Here is a 17,338-nt window from a genome sequence, read left to right on the forward strand (position 1 = left end):
TAGTGCGTCCTTTTCACAAAATCACTTTCAAAGAAAAGTATGTTGGTGTTGTAAAAAGTATGCTCATTGTGAAAATTGGAACTAATTTAGGTACTTTGCACTTGTTGACTTTCAACTGAGGTCCTCCTTAAAGCTATTTGTTGTTCTGTTACTAATGAAAGTATGATATAGGCTTAGTATCATGTACTATGCCTTTATGAAAGTGATGATGATTATATAAATAGAAAAAAGTACAAAAATCCTGTGCATAAAAACCTTTGAATTCCTAGCTATTCAAATATTTTGAAGTTTGTTGATCTTTTAATATTAACTCTAAAAGGAATATATATACTCAGAGAAGGCTAATGATAATTATTTAAGATTAAGAGAGAATTTGGCATAGGATCAAGGTATGCTGTTCCTGTCAGCGTTTGTTTTCCCAGACACGTTGGACAGGACCGTATCATTTCGACTCTGCTGCTAATGCTCTTTCTTGGCACTCTTTGCTAAAGGTGGTGTGCAGAGGCAGCAATAGGTGTGATGCTGGGGAGAAGAAAGCGGTCCCAATGGAATAGATTTGTGGAAGAGCGGAGACAAAAAGAAAATTGAATGGGCAATTCCATAGGCAGCATGTGATTCTTTCATTTGGGATGGCTGGGCATGAGCCCTGGAAGCTCCCTAGAAGTGTGTGTGTGTGTGTGGGGGGGAACACTGGTGCCCTGTCATTACCCCAGCTCCTGTTCCACCCTTGCTTGGCCTCCTCCCCCCCAAAGCCACTCCTGCGCTCTGCCTCAAGGCCCTGCTCCTGCTTGGCCTCTTGCCCTGAGGCCCTACCCCCACTCTACCTCTTCCTGCCCCTGTTCCCCCAAGGCGGAGAGGAGTGAGCGCAGGGTGGAGAGGGGCCTCTGGGGGAAATGGTGAAGCAAGGGTGGGGCCTCGGGGAGAGTGAGGGCAGGGCAACAGTCTGGGCGCTGGTGGCCCCCCACTTTTCACTAGCTACCAGCGGCTTTGCTCCAAAGATGGTGGGCCAGTACGCCTCCAAAAGGAGGCGCGTTGCATCCAGCATTTCTTGCCCATTTGGGGAGGCTTAGCCTCCCCAAGCCTCTTATACCCACCCCCATTGGTGAATCAGTCCAGTGCAATATTGTATATGCTAGTCCAGTGGGAGCCCATCAGAGTTCAGCTTGATTTAGCTCCTGATGCCAAAAGGACCTGGAAGTAATTAAATGATAATACACTTAGCTCTGGCAAAAGAATGTGTACTAAATCACTACCGAGCAATTATAACAGGTAGGCTGGAGAAGCCTCACAACTGATGCACACTGCGCATTAAAGAAAAGGAGTACTTGTGGCACCTTAGAGACTAAAAACTGTGCATTGAAATCATTTGTATTCTGTACCTGTAAAGTTTCAGAAATCTAAAATTTTTTAATGCACTTAGTAATGTTTTTCTTTTGTTGTCATCATATTAACCTTGGAGTAGACCTTAGCTTTGTTTGTGACTGCGAGATTACAGGTTAAAGGATAGACGTTCATATGCCAAGAACAAAATGCTCTTGAATGATGACTTTTGAAAGACATAAATCACCCTTTCTATGCTAGACCCAGTGGGCTGATTACGATGTATGCATATATACAAACATTTTAATGAAAAATTGGTTACAATCTAGAAATTGATTTTCTTATTTTCTTTTCTTCTCAAGCTACCCAGAGTGAGGAGCGGTTGTGTGCATTTAAGGACCCATATCAACAAGACCATGGAATCAGTGAGAGTCGAATTTCTCAGGAGAATGGCACAATTTTGTGTATGAAAGGCAGCACCTGCTATGGACTTTGGGAAAAAACACGAGAAGGAGACATACATCTTGTAAAACAAGGTAAGTAACAGTTAAACTTTGCTAATCCTTTTGTGTAGAAGTAACCTGTTGGTATGAAGGCTTTAAGTTGCAAGGCTTTTTTTTTTTTTTTTTTTTTTTTGGCTAAACAATTAGACAAACCTTATTTTTCTTCTTCTGAAACTTACTGCATAGCAGTTTATTAGGTGTGAACAGAAAGTTCCTTTTGAAAAAAGAAAAGTGCTTTGAAAGACTAATAGGTACATTTTCAGTGCATAGTTCAAGGCAAATTAGGCATAAAGACCTTATTACCCTGCATGTCAAGATTAAAGTTGCTTTCCTGCGTGAATAGTAGTACATTTACTAAGTTGGCAATATGCCTGATAGAGAGTAAACTTCTCATTAATCAGAGATGTTCATTTTTCATTGACTGTATATGTTTGATTATGAAGGACTCTATACATGAATATAATAAATATGTCACAAAATTACAATTTTCTCAAAAATACTTCCACTAATCAACTAATCTTGCTCACTAGGGAATTGGTATTTAGTGATCAAGGATATTAAGAGATTCATAGCTACAGTAAAAGTCAGATTTACTCTGATCAAATGCCATTTAATCCAGGTGTAGAATTTTTAGGCCATTTCTAAGTCATTTTTCAGCAGAGACTGGTAATCACATCAGATAACCATACTGTGGTAGTTTAGTGAACTGTGTAAATATCACTGGGAACCAGGTAAAAGCACCACATATTTTTTTCTTGTAACCTAACTCAAGATGTGTTTCCAATCTCTAGAGTTGAAAGGCTAAAACATTAATTTAATCTTTCACTTAGATTATCTCTGTTTCTCTTTAATCAGTTGTTAGAGGTTTCTGAATAGTACTTTAATCCATTCTGGATACAGAAAATGTTTTTTTTATATTTTTAATATAAAATTTTTTAATATATTTAGAGGAATTGATTGGGGCTTGAGTCACTACTGCTGGCAACATAGTTGCAGATTACAATTATTTGCATGATAAGGCAACTATGCTTTGCGGTCTTTACCCCAAGGATATTTGCTCTTTTATTCTCTAGAGTTTCTACCAGGGAGAACAGTTTTAAATTGTGGCCAGTTTTAAATTGTGGCTCCTGGGCAGCACTGAGTTACTGCAGATGTCCTGGAAGGGGTGGTGATTGTGGGTGGCTCGTACTATTGAATGGCCTTCTCCAGGGAGACTTTCCACTGCAAGGGGGCTCTGTGCACTGGATTAATCCAATCGAAGGTAGCACAACAGAGGGATGAGTTGAGCACTTCGTATTTAAAGACACAATGTGCAGTGTCCCAGTCAGTTGCTATTCTTATTTTAATCTGGGGTTTTTTTAATATATTTTGGCGGGTTTTAATTAAGGGTAGAGGTTGGATGAAGGATAATGGCAGGAATAGGGGAGTTAGTAAACATAAAAATAAGAGCATAGAAAAAGGAATTAAGTGGAAGAAGGTTGGGAACAGTGGTGAAGGGAAAGTGATGGGGAACATTGCAATAAATTATTAGAGCTGTTAAGGAAGACAAAGCTGCATTTTGAAGGGCTTTCAAACTAAAGACAAGAAATTTTTTCTTGTAGTGTTGGTGGAACTCGGAGTGAGGTAATGTGGTCAGAGCAGCAAGCCAGGACGATAATCTTAACAGCAGCATTTTGAATGGATTCAATGAGACAAGTTTGCTTTAATGAATACCAGAGAGGAAGAATTTGCATTTGTCAAGACATAAGATAAGAAAAGACAGAATTTTATACATATTACATAAGAATAACCTGCAGGATTTAGACATGTCCTGATTTTATGACTTTAGAGAGAGGGCTAAGACAAAGATGACATCCAGTTTGTGGGCCCAAGTGACTAAGAGGATGGTACTGTTGCCCGTGGTGTCAGAAATGTAGGAAAAAGGGAGGATCTTCAGGGGAAAGATCAAGTGCTCTGTTTTGGCCATGTTGAGTTTAGGGTGACAGCTGGACAGCTGTTAGGAGATGTCAGAAAAATAGGTAAAGATGTGGGTTTTGATGAATGGGAGAACAGTTCTGGGAGAAGTGGTGAATTTGTGAGTCATTAGTCTGAAGGTGGTAGCTGAAGTCTTGCAAACAGGTAAGATTAACCTACTCATCTGTGGAAGGAAAGAAAGAAGAAGCCCAAGGATGGAGCCATGTAGTAACCCGACTGAAAGTTAGTTTGTTGGATAAGAAGGATCCACCAAACGGAACACTGAAAATATGATTAGAGAGGGTTAGGAGAAGAGCTAGAAGAGGGAGGATGGAGTTACAAAAGTTGAGTGAGGACAAGATTTCAAGGAGAAAGTGTCAAAGGCATAGATCTAAGAAAGGAAGGTGGAGTACTGGCCCTGAAATCTGGCCAGAAAGAGATTACTGGAAATTTTGGGGACAGTAGTTTCAATGAAGCATAGATGGTGTATGCTAGATTTGGGGAGTGTCTGGGATGGAACTGCAGAAGAGGAAGTCCAGATTGCAGTTGTAGATGGCACATAGGAGGCATTTGGAAATGAAGGGAGGAAGAGAGGCTAGGTGATTAGTTTTAAGAGTGAGGGGAGGCCAAGGTTCTTTGTTTTAAGATGGTGGAGACTAAAGTAGGCTTTTACAAGAGGAGAGTGAGAGGTTGAGGAGAAAAAATAGTTAATTATATTTAGTATATACAATGTAAACACTGGTGCAAAATCAATTTTGGTACCATTTGGTACCATTTCACTTCCTTCCTTTTGCAGGATGCTGGTCTCACATAGGAGACCCACAGGAGTGTCACTATGAGGAGTGTATAGTAACAACCACCCCTTCCTTGATTCAGAATGGAACGTATCGCTTCTGCTGCTGCAGCACTGACTTGTGTAATGTCAACTTCACTGAAAACTTTCCTCCTCCTGACCCAACTGATACAACACCTTTCAGTAAGTCAAAACTCCTAGACCTACGTGATTTCATGGTTTAAGTATAATTAATTTGAGAAAGACCTCTCTTTCATCCTACTATGGAATATTGGTAGAAACCTAAAGCTATACTGTGCTTTTGTTGTTGTTAAATTAAAGTACATTGGCACTTCACTGCTGTTTTTATTCTTTCATAGAGGTCATACATTATCTTGCTTTGTACTTTCAGATCATTTAGGTCCTGTACACACTGCGATTGGAACTATGCAAGCTCTATAAGAACATTCAAATATGGCTATTGCTTAAAGAATTCTAGCACGGTTTTTCTGCCTCTTGTGGATAGGGGTTCTTTTTCCTAAGGTGCATGCAAGCCAGATGGTACCTTAGACTATCCCCTTGGGTTGTCTGTCATGGGGTTATTTGTCAAAAATACACTGTTCATTCTGATCAGGGAAGCCATGCTAGAACCCCGTTAGCAACAATTTATATATAAATATGGTTATGACGAGCACCCTTCTGATCCCACTGTGAAAAGGGCATTTTAGATTCTGTATACAATGTATTGTAAAGTTGTACACAGTAGAGCCCAAACACTTAAAGCACAGTATGGTTTGGTCAGAGTATATGGGGCCAAAATGTGTTCCTTGATCATGGTACAGTCTTGGATTTTGTAGGGCTGTAGTAAATTTCAGGAATGTGATTAAAACACATTCAGTTCAATCTACATAGCAATACTGGACCACCTTGATAAGCATATTGGGGTACTACAGTGTTGTAAACCGACTGCTCAACATAGTAACTTTATAGTGTGAAGAGACCATACCTTGTAGCATAAGTGATAGTAGGAAGATGCAGCTAAAACCAAAAGAGATGCTGCTTTGATTAAGACTTAGATAACAGTACTGCCAGTAATCTCCAGAAATCTGAACTGATGAAATGTCGTTGCCTTCACTTTGACAGAAAAGAGTGAGAATTAAAATAAGTGAAAAGATTTCTGTGCAAGATGTTTCCTCGCTAGAATCTTCACAAACTATTGTAATCTCTATTTTGTTTTTTAACTGTGTAATTTGTGACTATCAGCAGCTCTTGCCTACAATACATTTTTCACACCACGCAACTTCATAGTGTCAGAGAACAGAAAAGAAAGGGGGCTGTAAGAGAACAATTAGTAATAATCCATGTCATGATTGCTATGCCAGGATCTTTTTGTCCTGTCAGCAAATTGAAATAGAGGGGCCTTGAGATGGCTAGTGTCATTCCCAGGAATCTGACCTGACAGGAAATCTGGAGCTAATTTTGTTGAATCACTCGTCAACAAAAAGAGGTAGAAAATTCCTGCAGTTTTAATGGCTTAGTCTATACTTCAGTACAGCCTTCTTCCCTGACTACATAATACCCTTGTAAATAAGGCATTTTGTGAATATGGAGTTCTGGATTATTCATATCTACATAAAATTAATGGTGTACTTCTGGAAAATGGCTACTTTTTTTTAATAAGACTTTTTCTTTGTTCACATCTGATTCTTGGCGTAGAACAGGGATGGGCAAACTTTTTGGCCTGAGGGCCACATCGGGGTTGCGAAACTGTATGAGGGGCCAGGTAGAAAGGCTGTGCCTCCCCAAACAGCCTGGCCCCTGCCCCCTATCTGCCCCCTCCCACTTCCCGCCCCCCTCAGAACCCCCGACCCATCCAACCCCCCCTGCTCCGTGTCCCCTGACAACCCCCTCCTGGGACCCCCACCCCTAACTGCCCCCTCCTGGGACCACACCTCCTATCCAACTCCCCCTTGCTCCCTGTCCCCTGACTGCCCCGCCCCCTATCCACACCCCCGCACCCTGACAGGCCCCCCGGGCCTCCCATACCTATCCACCTCCCCGTTCCCGCCCAGAACCTCTGCCCCATCCAACTGCTCCCTGTTCCCTGACTGCCCCCAGAACCCTCTGCCACTTATCCAGCCCCCCGGCCCCCTTACCATGCCGCTCAGAGCGGCAGGAGTTCGCAGCTGTGCAGCCTGGCCAGAGCCAGCTATGCTGCCCAGAGCGCTGGCAGTGCAGTGAGCTGAGGCTGCGGGGGAGGAGGAACAGCAAGGGAGGGGCCGGGGGCTAGCCTCCCTGATCGGGAGCTAGCCTCCCTGATCGGGAGCTCAAGGGCCAGGCAGGACGGTCCCGCAGGCTGAATGTGGCCTGCGGGTCGTTGTTTGCCCACCTCTGGCCTAGAACCTCTCCCTGTATGGCATTGAAATTCTGTTAGGAATTCTACATGGATTTGACATACTAGATATCAATATTTAAGGTTTTACAAAGAGAAAATTTATAAATTACTTACAGACAATCTTCAGCATTTGATTTATGTCTGATAAACATGAGAAAATTTACAGTTTTTCTCACATGTTTATCAGACACACAGGCAATCATCAGCGTTTGATTTATGTAATATAGGTAAGGTGATCCAACCACATTTTCCTTGGATGTTGCTAAAATCAGAAATATATTTTTTTCACTTCTCAATACATAATAAAATAGAACCATTTACCAGAGCATAGCTTAGAAAGTAGTGCCAAAATTTCAAAATATTCACTTCTGAAAGTAATTCTTATCCAAATTATTTTAGTTCTAATGTAAAACACAACAAAATGTAAACATGTAATAGATGTGGTTGCAAAGTTTAAGTAGTGTGAAAGATGGAGATTCATTTTGGAAACTTCACACTGCAAGATAGTAAATTTTTTTCTTAGACCAACCTGTTTTCATTCAAAATAGCTGATGCATGATGCATGAAGGCTTCATACATAGTCATTCTCTTTTTTGTGGCTCTTTTTTTCTCCCTACATCAGTGTGATTTGATTTCTGGCAACTGGTACAATTGTGACAGTCTCCATGGCACAAGACCAAAGATGCAATAACTCACTCATGCCAGAGCTGGGCAGGGAACAATTTTCCTGTCTTGAGAAATGTTTTTGAATTTCAAAAAGTTTTCCCATCCCGAATTTGGGGAGACAGTCAAACATCGAAAAAATTTTCATGAACAATCGGGGAAAAAAAAAGTTGGCTCTGGTCAATGAAAACATTTTGTTTTGATAATTTCAAAAGATTTCTGTTTCAATCTTTTAAATTGTTTTTACTATAATTAGCTTACATTTTAAAATTAGTCATTTCCAAATATAAAAGGAACTTATTGTTTTGAAAAGGGTCATTTTGAGAATTTTAAATTTTTTTCCAAAGAAGTTTCAAAACAAGAAATTTGTCAAAACTGAATTTTTCTTGTGAGCAGATTTGGTTTAGACAGTTGCATTTGCTGATGGAAGGATGTTTAGCTGAAAAATTCCCAACTAGCTCTTTTTACACCTTGATCCAGTAAAGCATTTAAACTTGTGGTTAACTTTAAGCGTGTAAATAATTCCATTGAAGTAAAAAAACACGCTTAATTTTCTTGAGAGATTGGGGTATTACATACATTTATAACATTCCGTTCAGGGCATCGAGAGGTATTCTTTTGGTGTAACTTTTCCTTTCATGCACAACAGAACTTTGTTTCATATGACATTTTTCATACTCATGATATTCCAACGTACTATACAAAAAATGAGTTGAGTATTAATAAGTGTCTATGTAGGTAGTCATTAAGTACATGATATATCCAAGTTTTCAAAAGTGGCCTCTAATTCCTGGAATACCAAATATAAATTTGAAAAGTAAGTTGATTATTAATTAAGAGAATCTGAAAACATTACAGACATAAATAATTTAAAAGCTAGTCAGTTTAGAAAAGTGAGTTAATAATGCTTACAGGTACTGCCAGTGAGTCAGCCAATTTTATGGTTTAACAGTTATGTTTGTGTTGCTTTAAAATTTTTTTTTATTCCTCCTCTAGCTGAGTGTGAAAGACATGCACAAACTGACTATAGGGTAGTCAAATACACAAAGTAAAAACCTGAAAAAATCAAGAAACTCTTTATTTTTCTTTGATCTTTTTCAGTTACAGTAATTTTTGGTGTTACAAATAACAATAGTAGGTCAAAATTTTCAACAAAAGGGGGATTTTATATTTAAGGTTTTTAATCAAAAACTATTAAAAGTCTAAAAAAGTAGTTTTAAAATTTTACATACACAGAAGTTGGATATTCAAAGTTATTATTCCCACATAAACTGTAACAAATAGCCCTTGGGTAAGTGTAATATTTTGTTTAACTTTAATTATTTTTATGCCTTTATGTTAAAACAAAAGTTTAATTAAGATACAGTTAAAATGTTATTTTTCATCAAAGTTAGAATATACATTTGTTCTGATAATGAGTACAAAAAATTTCAGCCCCATCATTTTTTGAAAAAACTTTTATAAAGAATGAAAAATGAGAAATATAATAGAATGGTTTCTGAAATCACTGTGCTGTGGATCAAATTCGAATTGATACAGGAGCCATTGCATTGAATTTTCTGACCATCATGCATGTAAAATCTCAGCTAACTAACTTTGCTTTTTTTTAAATAACCAAAAAGAAAAATAAGGTCCTGGACTGTTTATTTAACAGTTCAGTCATTCATTTAAATAATCACACATTTGACTAGCCTTAATACCCACCCTTAATACTTTTAAGATAGTATGGGAAAGATCAAACCTTTTTTCCTTGGTAACCAGCATTTTCAATTCAAATTTTGTATACTCTGTGGGATGTAGTGCACTATATATTGCTGTATCCTGCCAGTATAAAGAATCCAAAATTGGGGATGTTTGTGACCTTCAGATGCTAAGGGTGCAAGAAGAGTGAGGAATGACATTTATGTGAAGCCTGATTATTTATATCTACTGTATATTGTTTTCAATTATAGAAGTGTATAATGTCGTTTTAAAAAATCTATACTTTTTTGGAAAACATTTTATTTTACACTCCAATAAGTCAAACTTGATCAGATGGATTTTCTTTACCAAAAAAGTAATAAAAATAATGACTGATGGGGGACAAAGTTTGACCGTGTAGTTAAAGGTTTCTAGAGATCTGGGATTGATTCCTGGACTCTGCCAAAGATATCCTGTGTGATCTTGGGCAAGTCACTTAATCTCTCTGGGTCTTAATTCTGTATTTGTAAAATGAGCATAATATTTCCCTGTCCCACTGAGTATTGTGAGAACAAATCTTTAATATCTGAGTCACTTATATACTATGATGTTAGAGTGCATATAAGTACCTGTATAGATAGAATAAGATTGTATCCTTTATCATACATATATTATCATTAAAATGTTAAAATTACTAAAGCAATGAATTCAATATTAAGATTGTGTTTCTGTAACACATTCTGTTGGGTATATGATATATATTTCTAGTGTAGGGAAAAATGTGTTGATTTTTGTTCTTTTCAAAATAAATGGCGACTTCAGTTATTAGAGGATTTGGAAGGTTATTTAAAACAATAGCATAAGGTGGTATTTATGTAAAAGTACTGACTTAACTCCCACAGCAAAACAAGTAGGTGTTTCTCTGTTTTGGATTGCTGATTTAATGGTTTAACATTCCAGAGATGCATCATGATCTTCCTTTGCCTAGTGTCCTTACCACTAAAGTAAAACATTATTTGTGTAAGAGTGCATAAAAGTTTGTGAAAACTTTCTTGAGAAAGCTACACTTTTTTATTTTTATAAAGTGAGTAGTTGGGTCAGATTAGTGAAGGTGGCATCCTGATGCTGCTCCTATTGTATGCAGTGTAGTTGTAGCTGTGTTGGTCCCAGGATACTAGAGAAACAAGGTGGGTGAGGATAATATCTATTATTTGACCAACTTCTGTTGGTGAAAGAGATACGCTTTCAAGACTTGAATAAGAGCTGTGTGTGGCTCAAAAGCTTTTCTCTCTCACCCACTGAAGTTGGTCCAATAAAAGTTATTGTTGCTTCTATTGAAAGTTTAGAATTAGATCATTTCACTGTTGCCCTAATCCTGCTCACTGTCGGTTCTTACCTTGAACTGTTTTTCTTGAGAGTAGCATTTGATACTGGCTCCTCAAAATTGACACTCCTTTTTATTTCAGTTTTTCAGCAAATGCAGAGCCTGAGCAATTACGTTCTCGGGTGATACTAGTTTTATACAGATGGAGCACTTCTTTCTATTTTGGTGGTGTTCTATCAACTCAAAGACAGTGATCTGTCAATAAATGTGCTTCCATATTTGAATTTTTTTCCTTTCCAATCCTCACGTGATAAATGGGAATGATTCAAAGTAAATCTTACAGACTGCTGAAAAATGGTCAGTCTCTCGTAGAGGAGAGAAGTAAAAGCAGGGTCCAAGTGGCATTCCACCCTTGATCTCTTGCAGTGTGTGAGAAGTAAGATCTGTGGGGCCGAGTAAGATCTGTGCTTCAGCATGTGTATGTGGAGTGGGCCAAAGTCACAGATTTATTTAATCTTTTCCGGGTTAAGAGTGTCAGGATGAGAAAGGGCCACCTTTCTGCACTGCTCCTGCTTGTCGTGGTGGGAAAGGACCAGACTAGAGAACACTACCCATCCTGATGCTCCTCTTCACTGTTGTGGGGAGGATCTGACAAGTAGAAGCCACAACATCCCACATTTCTTCTTGGGAGGTTGTTGGAGGAAGGATTAAGCCACTTGTCTTTGTGCACTTGAGCAAGATAGAGAGAAAGCGATTAGGCTGTTGGACACTATGACGAGTTCCCCCCCACCCCCTGGGTGCCGCTGAGCCCTCTGACCCACTAGCCTCGGCTCCTTCTCATATTGTGCTGCTGTGACAAGCTGCAGACCTGTTCCTGGTGCTACACTTCCTCCAGCATTCACACAGGTAGGGACATACCCAGCTACAGTTACATGCAGACCCTCTGACCAGCCACTGCATGAACAAACAATAGAGAGGCTACAGCCAAAATAGCCACCAGCTCCCCAGCTTAGGACCCCTCCCCCTGAAGTATAAATCCAGAATTATGCCGTTTTGCACTGCACAGGGATTAGTACAGTGTAAGCTCATAGATTTCACACATACACACACACACACACCCCCATGTGGAGAGGAATATGCAACAGCATTTGCCACTTTAGCTACAATTTCCCATGCATTTCACTCAAACTCACTGGTTTAGATAAAGAAAAAACAAGTTTATTAACTACAAAAGATAGATTTTAAGTGATTATAAGTGATAGCAAACAGATCGAAGCAGATTACCTAGTAAATAAAAAAAAAAAGCAAACTAAGCTTAATATACTGGATAGATTGGATGTGAATTAGCTGTTTCTCACCCTGAGAGATAGTACAAGAAAGCTTGCAGATTCTAAAGGGACAAGCTGCTCTTGCTTTATATCTTGGAATCCCCAGGTCTTTCATACATAGCCTGGGTCCAGCACTTCCCCCAGTTCAATCTTTTCTCCTCAGGTGTTTCCAGGAGTTCTCCTGTCTGGGGAGTGAAGAACAACAGATGATGCCACTCCCTGCCTTGTACAGCTTTAGACTATGGCAGGAGCCCTTTTGTCTCAAACTCAGTTTGTGGAAAAACAGAGATATCCCAAGATGGAGTCAGAGTTCGTGTGGCTTGGTTATATGCCCTTGCATACCTTGCTGAGTCACAGCAGCCATTACTTGCATGCTGTCTGGAACATTCACAGGAAGCTTAAGTTCTTCCAGGATCCATTGACTTTGCTGATGGGCCATGAGCACTGTCTGGCTTCTTCATTATTGTACCAGAAAGGCTAGTTGTGGATGTCACCCAAAGTAAGCACGACTGAAATACAGATACATAGTCAATAATCCTAACTTTAGATACAAAAATGATACTTGCATACAAATAGGATAATCATATTCAACAACTCATAACTTTTCCAGTGACACCTTACATGACCCATCTTGTACAAAATGCTTCATGTGTGCCATAATCATATCATCGTAATATCACTGTGAAGAATATGGGGTGCAGTGTCACAGACACCACACCTATTTTTTCTGCTCAGTGAAAAGATGGGACATAATGGATCATTGTCCTTTCCTCAGTGTCGTGCAAGGAAATGGCAGGTTGTAGGAAGGGGTAATCTTGAAGTAGTACTTACTGGGGATGCTAAATGTCCTATGAAAAGGGAATTTGCCTACAGAAAGCTAGGTGTTTCATACGAATGGACCATGCCTTTCCTGTCCGAGTATCATGCACAGTGAAGATGAGTATCTTAGGGGGTGGATACAGGTGAGTGCACATGAGTTTGGTATATGCCTTTGCTAAGGGAAAGCATGCAGAGGGCAGCACATGGGAACAGAGCATAAGAAGGAGTTATCTATGAGGGAGATTGTGGCACAATTCCTTTAGATTGTAAAATTGTTTTAAAAAATTGGTTTTGATTCTTTCTCAATTACTGACAATAACTTTGTAACATTTTTATACCTGCTTCTTAATCTTTTAACTGACACTTCAATTTTTTTCTAATTTTTGTCTGAAAATTGAAAAATGGTTTAAAAATCTAAGAAAGTAGACTTGTTGCCAGGGGAACTAGAATGGGGGACCAAGGGGCAATGGCCCTCCCACTTTAGAAAGTGGATGGGCCTGGTCAATCCACTTTTTGCCATGAGCCTGGCCCCCTAACTCTCCTCTTTCCGCCAAGGTCCTACTCTCTGGCCAGGTCAGAAGCTGGAGTCTGGCCCAGGTAAGAGCAGCCCAGGGAGCCTGGGCAGCTGCGGGGAGCCGCGGATCCTCCACCTGCCCGGGGGGGGATGACTGGGCATGAGAGCAGCCCCTGGCCCATGTCCTTACCCCCTGGGCAACCCACCTAGGGCAGGTGGAGGGTCCTCGGCTCTTACCAGGGCCTGGCTGTGGCTCTTCAGCCCCCCGGGTCCCATCCCCAGGCCAGGCCAGAAGCTGGAGGTGTATCGGGGTAAGAGCTGGGGGGGCAGCTGTGGAGAGCTACAGACCCTCCACCTGCCTTGGGCTGAGGGTTCAGGGGGTGGGGACATGGGCCTGGGACTGTTCTCGGGTCCTCCGCCCTGGGCAGGTGCAGGGGCCCAGCTCCGGCTTCTGGCTTGGCCGGGGAGGACCTCAGGGGAAGAGGAAGGGTTGGGGTGTGGCCACTTTTAAGAAGAATCCATTGCCCCAGCTTGTTGCCATTGGTTATTTGATTGTAGGAAGTAAATTAAAAGGTTTTCTGTTTTTTAACATGGGATGCAGACTGAGTGCATTGATCAGAGTGTGACCATGTTTAGGAAGCACAAAATCAGGACATGCTAATTAAGACCATCGAGGGTGGACATTGAATGTGAGTAAAAAGGTTTCAGCATGTGGGTTTAAGAAAGGGGTACAAATGGAAGAGATGAGAATGCTGGCAGGGAGCCAGAGTGGAGCAGGTTAAGGCAGTTCAGTATCCACCTACATGTTTATACTGAGATAGGATAAAATCCAGCTTTTTCAGAACCAGCAAAAATACTTCAGACAGTCTCTCAGAACCAGGATACCTGGTCACATGAGTCAGGTAACTTCAATTAATGATTGTAGTTAGAAGTGGATCTACCAAAAGCTGAATATCTCTTAAAGATTGACTTTAGCAGCATTTAATGTTTTAACCATATAAAAACACGAGTGTCTCAACATCAAACATATCTTTATTGAATCTAAAATAGAAGCTTTGTGTGTAACTGTAATCTTAACATTTGAAATTTTGTAAGCTGTGAAGACAGAACCTCCTGTAGACAGAAAAACTAAAGTCTATGTTGAGGAATGTTGTTACAAATATATATATGCATTATAGATCAAAATGCTGATAACAGACACACAATATATTTATCTCAGTTTTGTTTGTAAAAGTGGGAACATTTCAAAGACATTTTTTGTAAAGGCATTTCACTTTGTGAATAAATTCCCTATTTATTGCTTTATCAATCTGCTGTTTTCATTTCATTTGATAAATGAGAGCAGCACAATGTGTCTGTTTAATCAGGGCTGTATCAGCAGAAATCAGTAATATGATATAACACTGAGTTCAAAGAAAATGGATCTTACCAGTATTCTTCAGAAAATATATTGGAAACTGAAAGAGAGCTGTGGGTAATAGAAGGTAGGATTTGACAGTTACTTTGATATAACTTGCCTTGATATAATCTTGATTTGTGCGTCTGATGACAGAGGTGAAGTCAGATTTGTTTTTAAAGTATAAAAAAAAATTGTTTCTACTGTTTCAATTCTGATTTCTTACTTAGACCCTAATCCTGCAAGCACACATGTGCTTAACTTTAAGCATATAAATGGTCTCTTTGACATCATTGTGTTAGATTGGGACAGGGACCAAGTTGTCTTGTGTGTCTCTAAAGTGCTACACATTCTTTTAATACTGTACAGACGTATGTCCATTTCTACAATGATCAATACCCCCCACAACACACCTTTCAAGATTCTTGGGTCCTACACATGCCTCTCACAACATGTGGTATTCTTCATCCAGTGGATCGCTTATAGACAGCCCCCCAACCTGAAGCAAATACTCACCAGCAATTACACACCACACAACAAAAACACCAACCCAGGGACCAAACCCTGCTATAAACCCTGATGTCAACTCTGTCCACATATCTATTCAAGAGACACCATCATAGGACCTTCTTCAACAAAAAAAACTTCAAAAAGAGACTCCAAGGAGAGACTGCTGAATTGGAATTTATTTGTAAACTGGATACAATTAACTTACGCTTGAATAGAGACTGGGAGTGGATGGGTCATTACACAAAGTAAAACTATTTCTCCATGTTTATTTCTCCCCCTCCGCACCACATACCCCACTGTTCCTCTGACGTTCTTGTCAACTGCTGGAAATGGCCCACCTTGATTATCATTACAAAAGGTTCCCTCCCTCCCCCCCCCGCTCTCCTGCTAGTAATAGCTCACCTAAGTGATCACTCTCCTTACAGTGTGTATGGTAACACCCATTGTTTCATGTTCTCTATGTATATAAATCTCCCCACTGTATTTTCCACTGAATACATCCGATGAAGTGAGCTGTAGCTCACGAAAGCTTATGTTCAAATAAATTTGTTAGTCTCTAAGGTGCCACAAGTACTCATTTTTCTTCTTCCAACAAATCTAGTTATCCAACCTGGCTACTCTAGAGAGATTGATGTTCAGGAAACAAGAAGAACTTGATGGAATCAGAGAAATATGATATTTTTTTCCGACAGTAACAGTCTGACATACGTTTGAATATGTATGAAGTATCTGTGTTGCTATGAGATGCTCTAGATTAGTTTTTATATAGAGCTTGCATATTCTTCAATTTATTTGTATTGTTTCTTTCCTTGTTCTCTTTTTCTTCTTCTCCTGTACTTCAATCAAGTATTATTCTTCCGTGTCATCTTGCTTTTCTTCTGTTCTCTTCTTTTGGAAGTCTTAGGAATATTGTTTTACTTATTCAATGAAATTTGCTTTTGTTGGTATGCGCTATTTTTTATATTTATTTTGGTTATTATAGTGTATTTATAAAGTCATAAATAAAAAGAACAGGGCTCTGTTGCTATAGAAACTAAAATCCAATCATTTTAGGGCTAGTCTACACTGGCAACACTAAAGCACTGCCCCGAAAGCACTTTAATGTGCCTTGTGTAGTCACGGTGCAGCGCTCTAAAAAAAACCCCACCTACGTGAGGGGCATAGCTACCAGCGCTGGAGTACTGTCGACACCGGTGCTTTACAGCGCTGAAACTTGCTGTGCTGAGGGTGGTGTTTTTTCACACCCCTGAGCGAGAAAGTTGCAGTGTTGTAAATTGTCAGTGTAGACAAGCCCTTAGTAAAGTGTGTGAGAGAAACTTGTCCTTGTTGCAGTTTCCACTAGTACTGGCTTAGGAATGGGAAGTCTGATTATTCAGGCTGTTAGAAACCTGCAGAGTGTTTTCCTAACTGGGGATGCTTGCTATTATCATAATGGACACAGATCTTTCTAGAGACATTTTTTCTGGTGCATGTTTGTTTAGCGGGCTCTTGTGTTTATTTTTAAGAAATTTTGTTTGATTTCACCAGTTCATTAAAGGACATTGCAGTGTTCGTTCTTGATTTAAAAATTTTTAAGGAACAGATATGTGCTTTGTCTTAAAATCTAATCTATAAAAGAATAAATGAATGTGTCTTATGGATGGTTCATATAGTGCATATCCATACAAATACAGGGCCACAGCTTTTAAGAGCCTAATTCTTTAGATAACTTTAGCAGCATGAGATGCATGTCTAAACAGGGTGAATTATGAATTCAACCCCCAAGGGCATGTGCAGAAACTGAAAGAGGAAAGGTATAGGATGGGGTTTCTCAAACTTCATTGCACCATGACCCCTTTCTGACAATTAAAATTACTACATGACTCCGGGAAGGAGGACCGAAGCCTGAGCCCCACCGCCCCGGGCAGGGGGGCCAAAGTCCAAAGCTTGCCATCCTGGAGGGTGCCGAAGCTTGAGGGCTTCAGGTCTGGGGGGGGGGGCAGTCCCGAGCCCCAGCCCCAGCAAGTCTAACGCCAGCCCTGGCAATCCCATTAAAATGGGGTTGTGACCGACTCTGGTGTCCTGACCCACAGTTTAAGAACCATTGCTATAGGAGAAAGAAGAGACCCTTTCAAATGTGTTACTAAGCATTATATACCTCATTAAAAAAAATCACTATTGT

At 39.9% G+C, this 17,338-nt stretch overlaps 1 protein-coding gene across 3 annotated transcripts in view; it reads left to right on the forward strand.

Annotated features, from left to right (window-relative positions):
• Positions 1-17,338, forward strand: part of BMPR2 (bone morphogenetic protein receptor type 2) — a 163,825-nt gene that overhangs the window by 96,138 nt on the left and 50,349 nt on the right. For all 3 annotated transcript variants that reach the window (XM_043505604.1, XM_043505603.1, XM_038421003.2), the window contains 2 exons: positions 1,683-1,856; positions 4,573-4,752. In XM_043505604.1, coding sequence (XP_043361539.1) covers positions 1,787-1,856; positions 4,573-4,752 — 250 coding nt within the window. In that variant the 5' untranslated portion in view covers positions 1,683-1,786. The remainder of the gene's footprint in view (positions 1-1,682; positions 1,857-4,572; positions 4,753-17,338) is intronic.

This window comes from Dermochelys coriacea, chromosome 11 (genome assembly GCF_009764565.3).
Source record: "Dermochelys coriacea isolate rDerCor1 chromosome 11, rDerCor1.pri.v4, whole genome shotgun sequence".
Classification (NCBI taxonomy): Eukaryota; Metazoa; Chordata; order Testudines; family Dermochelyidae; genus Dermochelys; species Dermochelys coriacea.